Consider the following 9,448-nt stretch of genomic DNA (forward strand, 5'->3'; position numbering starts at 1 on the left):
GCTCGTCATTCAGGGACCGTTTCTTCCCAGCTGTTACAGGCAACTGAACATACTATCGCTAACTGGAGAGTGGCCCTGACCTACCATCTACCTTATTGGACTATCTTTAATCGGACTTTGCACTAAATGTTATTTCCGTTATCCTGTATCTGTACACTGTGAACGGCTTAATTGTAATCGTGTATAGTTTTTTGGCTGACTGCATAGCATGCAACAAAAGGCTTTGCTCTGTACCTTGGTACATGTGTCAATAATAAACTAAAATGAATGTTCTCCAGAGATGCTGTCTGACCTGCTGAGTTACTCTAGTACTTTGTGTCCTTGCATGGAAATAGTTAAATGGCTGCAATGGCAGTGTGGAGCTACTTGCAAACACAATGCTGTATGACTTTACCTAAATGCCTTCAACACTGACACCTGGAGGCATGGTCGGTGGAGGCAAGGACTTCTGAACAGATTTTGCTAAAAATCAACCAAACGAGAAGATTTCTGAAGATAGACAAAAAGCTGGAGTAACTCAGCGGGTCAGACAGCATCTCTAGAGAAAAGGAATAGGTGATGTTTCGGGGCGAGACCATTGTTCAGACTTTCCTGCATTTTGTAATTATTTTGTAAAGAATACGTGTACATTCATTGCAACGTTGCTTTTTAAGATGTTTTCGCTGACACTGACCCCCCCCCCTGTGTTCACCTATTACCTACCACGTTTTGCTCTGCCCCATCTCTCTTCCAGCTTTCTTCCTCCCCACAATCAGTCTGAAGAAGCATCCCAACCTGAAACGTCACCTATTTATGTTCTCCAGTTAAGCTGTCTGACCCACTGAGTCACTCCTGCACTTTGTGCTTTTTTTGTAAACCAGCATTTGCAGTTCTTTGATTCCAAATTTAACTGATGCATTGTTAGCGTGTGGTCTAATGTATCCCAGCTTGCAAAATGCATTGGGTGAGTAGATGATACAGAATAGGGATTAGCAGCAGTCTGGAAGAGGCATTTACCACAGGAGATTACTCAGGAAAGCATTGAATCATCTATGTGCGGAGTTGACAAAAGCATGTTACAGAGATATAAATACATCTGATGGAGCCACAGATTACTCTCAAACACACTTGTCACCACTTAAAACAAATCTGTACCCATAGCTCCACAAAACTATGCAACATTATCCAACAGAAACTCCCTTTTTTTGGCCAAAGAAATTTAAGCAAAATTATCGCAAAAGCTAAGGTGGCAATTTGTATCAGTACTCGTCATCTGCTCAGTTCAGGACATTTCTGCCAACCGAGAATTGCTACAAAAGGAGCAAGACATGTGCTCACCTTAGTTTCCTCAATCTTTAATGTAAAATTTGGGAGCCACAGGTAATGAGTGGAGAAATCTACAGAAGTTATTGCAGGCTGTCATGCTGCATTAGGTCGCTATCATTACTTTAGACTTTAGTTATACGGCGCGGAAACAGACCCTTTTGCCACCAAGTCTGTACCGACCAGTGATCACCCCATACACTAACGCTATCCTACACAATAAGGACAATTTACAATTTTACAGCAGCCTCCAAACCTGCACGTCTTTGGAGCATGGGAGGAAACCGGAGCACCAGAAGTAAACCCATGGGAGAAAGTATATACTCTGTTCAGACAGCACCTGTGGTCAGGTTAAAACCGGGTCTCTGGCACTGTTAGGCAGCAGCTCTACCACTGCGCCACTGTTCCACCCTCTCTGTTAACAAGGTCTGCTCCCAAATGGCTCAAACCAGAAGCCACCAGTTCATCATTTCACTCTGCACAAGCAATTATGAGATTTACCAGTGTATTAATTACCTCTTCAGTAACTTGTTCCTTCAGATAGGAGAAAGGTACTCCCAACAAGTGCAGCTGCCTCTGTCCATTCCAGCGATGAGTATTGATCGACTAAGATAAAACATTGCTTTGTGAGCACAGCAAGTCAAAGTATCATTGTTGCTACTTATTCCACCAGATGTATAAATGTGTGAAGTTGAAGATAGCTCTTGAATGAATGAACACTGGGCAGAAGAAGAAGATTGGGGAAGGGGGCAAGGAGACATTTAGAAACATTTTAAGTGTATTCCCCCCCCCCCTCAGTAGTCACACCAATGAAAATTGATGAATAACTTGAAGTAGTAACCTCACCGCATGTGTGATCTTGTCCTTATATTGGCAGCTGGTTTTAAAATGTCCGCTTGCCCTTTGTCATCATCACCCTACCAGTGCTCCACTCTGTCAAGAGCTGTCTTTGACTTCAAACATTTTACTTCTGGAGGAATAAATAGCCAACGTAAACGGTGCCTACACTACAAAGATTACTCGGCAATTACTCGGGACTCATTTGAAAAAGTGTCCCAGCTCAGTCTTTGCAGCATCAGTGGATTTATAGTCTTCAATAATTAGCTTAAGGACGCCTGAACAACAACCAAGACAGTACTGAATTTTAAATACTAAATACTTTTACTGGGTTGATGCTATAAGAACGCAGATATATATTTTTTAAACACCTTATCAAATCCTGAGGCATCAGCTTAAAACAGAATTCCTTCCAAACTACTCGGTTACATCCGTACAATTTACATTTAAAAATTGAGCTTTTCTTCATTACATTAATAATTCCCGAGAATCTCCATGAATAAATCCAATGTGTAATTTAATTGTAGAGTACTGATATAAAAATACACTTGTTTTGAAAGGCACAAGCCCAAAGCTTTCACCTTCTGCCCTGCATCTTCATCTTCTAGGACCATGTAAACCCTTGTTCCATCAGTCGATGTCACTTTTATGTAATCTTCCATAACCGGAGGGCGTTTCAGAACACGCTTCTGCACCGTGACAGGAAATTCTTCCATGGGGGCCACATCACTGATACCAAGGGTGTCCTCAGCAGATGTCTTTGGACACCTTGAAAAACAAAACGAGCAATTAACACATTTTGAACAAATTAGAATGAAATATTTGCATTTGCAAAGTTTCTTGCGTCATAGCATTCCTTAGTCATAACATAACAATCACACAACAAATTCACGTATGAATTATTATAATAATTGTTGACTTGGCAACGGTAGCAGGCATTTGATGCCAGCAAAATCTCAAACAATGTGAACTGTAGGAGATATTAAATACATTTTGGAAGCCCTAAGTAGAAAAGTGATTTCTTGGAATATCAGAACTCCCCATTTTTCTTGGAATCTGAAATTTAGACAAGTTATAAATGTTTGATTTGCCCAAGCGTGCATATAGGATCTCAGTTCGTAAACTTGTTTGAAGGACAGACCCCTTCACCAAAAGAGCACTCGGTAATGAGTTAAATTACAAAGTGTTGGAGGAACTCAGAAGATTAGGCATCAGCTATGGGGGAAAATGGACCGACAACATTTTGGATTGGGATTCCTCTTCATAGTTTTTACTTACAATCCACCACTCAGTGTTTTACAGGCAGTCAGCGTGAATTATTTAAATTATTCACACATAACCTGAGAGATTTTGTTTATTGCTACACGTCAGAACACAAGCTAAAACTTCAATGATAACAACCTTGTTTTACAGCCGTACATGAAGTTGGTGAGATCACATTGGAGTATTGGTCTTGGTCATTGTACTGAAGTTGGAGTGAGCGTAGAAAAGATTCACAAAGATGTTGCTGGGACTGGAGGATAATTATAAAGAGGCTGGGCCCATTTCCTAGGAGCAAAGGAGGCTAAGGGATGACAGTTTAGATGTTTGTAAAATCATAAGGAGCATGGACAAGGTGAATGGTCAGTCTTTTTCCCAGCGGGTCAAAGTTTAAAACCAGAGGCCATACGTTTAAGGGGAGAGAAAGATTTGAAGAGAACCTGAAATAACGTTTTCCACACAAAGGGCAGTAGGAAAATGGAGGAAGCTGCCAGATCAAATATTAGAAGAACGTACAATTACAATGTTTGAGGTATTTGGCCAAGTACATAGATATGATGCCAAAAAGTCAAATCATATAAGGAAGGCTCAAAAACTCTTGATCTGGTTTCTGAGAGCTGGAAACATGATACAGCTTACTCAAGATGACTGAGAAAAGAGCACATCATCGACAAGTCACAGGGAAGGTTTACAGGGCTGTCATTCATTAGAAAGTGTGATGCCAAGTCTGTCACTATTACAGACCTCCCAACATTTGATTTTACAAATTCATAATTTTGATGGCCAAAATTCAGAATTTTACATCAAAATTCATAATATGGTGCAGAATGCAACTTTTCAGCAAAAAAAAAGTATGCACGCCAAATGCACATATGCGTTGCGCTACATTCATGTGTGAAAAACAACTATTATTTTCAAACAGTCTGTAGTTCTTGGACTACATGTACAATGTCAGGCCTATCATGAGTATATTCTATTTATAGAAAGGTTATTGAACAGAAATACTTTTTACAACACAAAGAAAACATTGTTTTGTTTTGTTTTTTTCTGCTTTGCTTTTTCCTTACACATCCCAATTCTCTTGGTATTGAAAAGAACAATGGTCATAAAATGTATGACTAATTTATGAAGAAAGAGTTTCATTTAAAACTGCACATACCTAAGTCATTGAAGACATTCTTGCTCCAATGGTCTTCAACAGCAAATCACAACGGTCCATCCCCCCCACCCCTACAAAACCACCCCGCTACCCCTCCCCCTTTCTCCCCATCTCCAATCCCCCCCTCCCCTCCACCTCTCCCCCCTCCCCCTCCTCCACTCCCCCATCACCCCCTCCCCCATTCACCACCCCATCCCTTCTCAACATCAACGGGCCTCATGTTATGCGGCGAGGTCAGGCTCGGCGAGCCCCAGCCCAGCAAGTGGTGAGGCGAGGTCGGGCGAGGCATGTGTTTTGCGGAAAAATGTGAGGCAAAATCTGAATGGTGGAAATTAAATAAGATAGCGGAAACTTTCAGCCAAATTCAGAAGGGTTGGGAGGTCTGCTATTAGTTCTGAGAAACTGGGCTGGATATGGCAGTATGAATGCAGGGGCAAAATATGGATTGTTGGTATTCCACTCTCGAGAGATGGCTGAATGAACAGAAGCAACTACAGCATAAATCACAATGCAAGAAGGGACCTACCCAAAAACATTACCTATCTATATCCTCCAGAGATGCTGCCTGATCGCTGAGTTACTCCAGCACTATATATTTTTTGCAAACCAATATCTGCATTTCCTTATGTCTCCCAACCTACCTGGGGTGTTGGCTTTGGTGAAAGTCATCTGGTGACGATGGTGGAGTAATCTCATCAGCTGATAGGTGAAGTTTGGGTGGGCTGACCAGTGACTCAAATTCCAGTCTCTTCACAGCATCCAACCTCGGTTTCTTGTGCTTGGGAGCTGCAGCAATTAAATAAACCACTCTAGTAACACTATTTGACGTATTAAAAGAGATATAAGCAATGCAAATAATTTATTCCCGAGAAGAGGAAGTAATCGTTGAATGTGCAAAATGAATGGAGTTTTGTATATGCCTCAATCCAACCCATTTCACTGTGTGAGAGAGCGCCGTTATTTAGGAAATTCAGAGTTGCAAGCTAAGGCACTGAAAAGGCCGGGAGCGGTAGAGATACAAGCTGAGGAAACAATGAGGGAAAAAACACAAGGTGCTGGAGGACCTCAGATGGTCAGGCAGCATCAGTTCAGGGAATGGACAAGCGATGTTTCGAGTCACGACTCTTTTTCAGTCAGGCTGAAGAATGCTCCCGACCCGAAATGTCACCTGTCCATTCACTCCACAGATGCTGCCTGACCCACTGAGCTCATCCAGACTGGTGTTTAGCTCAAGACTGCACCATCTGCAGTTCCATGCGTCTCCTAACAATTAAGGCTCGCGACTTCAGAGAGATAAGCATTGAGGGCAATTCTTGTAGTGACCCACCAACACAAACAGGACATTTTCCACTCTTCCACCACCTCCCTCCTATTCTGAAAGACTATGTTCTGGGTTGATGGTAGAGATGAACAATCACGCTGAGAGTTGAGGCAGAGGACAGTACAAAAAAAATCCCCCGAGTCCCTTTGTCTCTTGAATTGCATTACCGATGTGCATAATTCAATATTAGCAAATATTTTGGAAAGGCTTCCTACTCATTTCAGCACTTACTGACTTGGATTCAATCCAGTTCAACTACTAAGCTCTGTAACTGAACATTTCCTAAGACATTTCAATGTTAAAGAAAAACTGCAGAAGCTATTGAACACCCATGACCACTGTGGTTCATTGATTATTTACGTACTCAGTCCTTGCTCTTCATCCTGGTGCAGTAGATTGCTGTGAGGTTCCTCTTCCTGAAGCAAGTGGAGGACATCACAATTTCGTTTCTGAGGGGCAGAGTCTCTCGTGCTGTCCTGTAGCTCGTTGTGCTCCTGGACCTGGATCCTATCACTTGGCTCATTCCTGCTACTGACATCGCCTGATGCTATGGCTTCTTCGAAGGTCTGTTTGTCCTTTCGAAACTTAGACTCCTTAAATGTTTTGCTGGGTTTGTCATCTAAGGGACAATAACGTCAAAATAATGTTAAAAAAGTTCTCAAACCTCCAAGACTTTAAACAAGTTTAATATTATGAGTCATTATGGTCACAGGAATTTAAGATATCAAATCATTATTGAGGTGGGTGGGGAAATATCAGATTTTACTCCAAGATTTGTCTGCTGTTATCAGACTAATGAATGATCCTCCCAGAACCTGGTGTCTAGTCCCAATCTTCCAACCTATCTTATTGCACTTTTTCTCTGTAAGTGTAACATTTTAGTGCTGTAAAAATGTATTCTGCACATTGTTTCTATTCCCTTTGCACTAACTGGGCAGCACGGTGGCACAGCAGTAAAGTTCTGCCTTACAGCGAAAGAGACCCGGGTTCGATCCTGGACAGACAGCGTGAATTATTTAAATTATTCTCACTTAACCTAAGAGATTTTTTAAATTGCTACATGTCAGTATACCTTAAAACTTCAATGGTAAGGATGTAATTTTACAGTTGTACATGAAGTTTGTGAGATCACTTTTGGAGTATTTGCCTTGGTCACCATACTTAAGCTGGAGTGAGTGCAGAAAAAATTCACAAGGATATTACCGGGACTGGAGGACAATTATAAAGAAACTGGGCCCATTTCCTAGCAGGAAAGGAGGCTGAGGAATGGCCGTTTAAAAGTTTGTAAAATCATATGGAGCATAGACAAGGTGAATGGTCACAGTCTTTTTTACCAGGTGTGAAAGTCCAAAACAAGAGGGTATAGGTTTAAGGGGAGAGGAGAAAGATTTAATGAAAACATGAGGGGCAGTCGGAATATGGAAGACTTTGAGGGGCAGGGTCTCTCGTGCTGCCCTACAGCGCTTTGCGCTCCTAGCCCTGAATCCTACCACTTGGCTCATTCCTGCTAAAGATATCACCTCATGCAATAGCTTAGTTGAAGGTCTGGGTGCCCTATCGAAACTTAAACTCCTTAAGTGGTTTGTCATCTAAAGGGAAAAGTTAACAAAGTTAGAATGTTATGGGGACAATTATAACTTATGAAGGCATGGTGGCATAGACCCAGATTTGATTCTGACTATGGGTGCTTATCTGTACAGAGTCTGTTTGTTCTCCTCGAGACCTACATGGGTATTCTCCAGGAATTCCTACATTCCAAAGACGTACAGGTATGCAGGCTAATTTGGCTTGATATAATTGTAAATTGTCTGTGGTGTGTGTAGGATAGTCACTGTGCAGGGATCACTGGTCGGCATGGACTCGGTGGGCCGAAAGGCCTGTTTCTGCGCTGTACCTCTCAACTAAACTGTTGACTGAATAACATGCAAACAAAAGCTTTTCACTGTATCTCAGTACAATAATAAACTAATATCCATTTGGATGGGAGCAAGCATCCTGTGAATTAAACTGGCAAAACTGAGGAGCTCTCAATGAGCAGAAATGAAGGCCTCTTTCATATCCTATTTGCAGGAATATAATTGTCAAACCTTTATTGCTTTGGGAGGATAATTTTCTTTGAAAGACAAAACAAATTGAGCAGATTTGTAAATAAGTGTGCTGGTTTACAGACCAAGATAAAAGCTTTAATTTAATTTTAGAGATATAGCACAGAAACATGTACTTTGGCCCACACCGACCAGCGATCCCTGTACACTAGCACTATCCTACACACTAGGAAAATTGGGGGGAGAGCGCGGGGGAAATGGGGGGAGAGAGGGAAATGGGGGGAGAGAGAGAGAAATGGGGGGAGAGAGAGAAATGGGGGGAGAGAGAGAAATGGGGGGAGAGAGAGAAATGGGGGGAGAGAGGGAAATGGGGGGAGAGAGGGAAATGGGGGGAGAGAGGGAAATGGGGGGAGAGAGGGAAATGGGGGGAGAGAGGGAAATGGGGGGAGAGAGGGAAATGGGGGGAGAGGGGGAAATGGGGGGGAGAGAGGGAAATGGGGGGAGAGAGGGAAATGGGGGGAGAGAGGGAAATGGGGGGAGAGAGGGAAATGGGGGGAGAGAGGGAAATGGGGGGAGAGAGGGAAATGGGGGGAGAGAGGGAAATGGGGGGAGAGAGGGAAATGGGGGGAGAGGGGGAAATGGGGGGAGAGAGGGAAATGGGGGGAGAGAGGGAAATGGGGGGAGAGAGGGAAATGGGGGGAGAGAGGGAAATGGGGGGAGAGAGGGAAATGGGGGGAGAGAGAACTGGAGAAAGAGAACGAACTGGAGAAAGAGAAATGGGGAAAAAGAGAGAAATTGGGGGAAATAGAGAGAAATGGGGAAATAGAGGGGCAGGGAAACAGAGGTAGATTAGAGAGATGAAGCTGTGATCTGCCCCTTCTACATTCAGTAGATTACTGCAAGGTATCCCTTTACCATGGGTCGGCTCGTTTAATTCGGACAGAACTTCCAGCTCGTCGGCAAACTGGCTCTCGAACTCATCCTCCACGCCATAGAGGTGCCAGTCGTCCTCCATGTCCCGCTGGCCCGGCCGCTCTACACAGAGAGCCACACAAACCTTTCAGCCTGCTTCAGACACACACAACCCGGTCCCTCAACATACACAAGCCGCCTGCCTCAGACACACGCCCGATCTGACCTGACAAGACTCTAACCACAACCACCACCCGCCCGCCTCAGACAAACCTCCCGCCCGGCGCCGTCCACTTCCGGCCCGGCCGCCCAAAACCCGCCCTCCCCCGCACCCGATTGGGCCGTGGACACGTCAGCCACGCGGTGACACCTCCCGCCCATTGGCCAGAGCGGCCGCCCGACACATGGGATTAGCGCGTTGCTTCCTGTCGGCGGCGGCGCATGCGCCCGGAGGTCCGGCGAAAGGGCCGTTGACAGGAGGCTGAGAGAGAGCGCTCTCGGGGGGGGGCGGGAGGCTGAGAGAGAGAGCGCGGGGGGCGGAGAGAGAGCGCGCGCGCGGAGGGGCGGGGGATGCTGAGAGGGAGCGCGCGCGGGGGAGGCTGAGAGGGAGCG

At 44.3% G+C, this 9,448-nt stretch overlaps 1 protein-coding gene across 1 annotated transcript in view; it reads right to left on the minus strand.

Annotated features, from left to right (window-relative positions):
* Positions 1-9,088, minus strand: part of chtf18 (CTF18, chromosome transmission fidelity factor 18 homolog (S. cerevisiae)) — a 67,123-nt gene extending 58,035 nt beyond the window's left edge. Inside the window, exons 1-5 of the mRNA XM_078417653.1 lie at positions 8,840-9,088; positions 6,244-6,498; positions 5,200-5,344; positions 2,721-2,907; positions 1,819-1,908 (exon numbers count right to left, since the gene is read on the minus strand). Of these exons, the coding sequence (XP_078273779.1) occupies positions 1,819-1,908; positions 2,721-2,907; positions 5,200-5,344; positions 6,244-6,498; positions 8,840-8,939 (777 nt within the window). The 5' untranslated portion in view covers positions 8,940-9,088. The remainder of the gene's footprint in view (positions 1-1,818; positions 1,909-2,720; positions 2,908-5,199; positions 5,345-6,243; positions 6,499-8,839) is intronic.
* Between the last annotated feature and the right edge of the window lie 360 nt (positions 9,089-9,448).

This window comes from Rhinoraja longicauda, chromosome 21 (genome assembly GCF_053455715.1).
Source record: "Rhinoraja longicauda isolate Sanriku21f chromosome 21, sRhiLon1.1, whole genome shotgun sequence".
In the NCBI taxonomy this organism is placed as follows: Eukaryota; Metazoa; Chordata; class Chondrichthyes; order Rajiformes; family Arhynchobatidae; genus Rhinoraja; species Rhinoraja longicauda.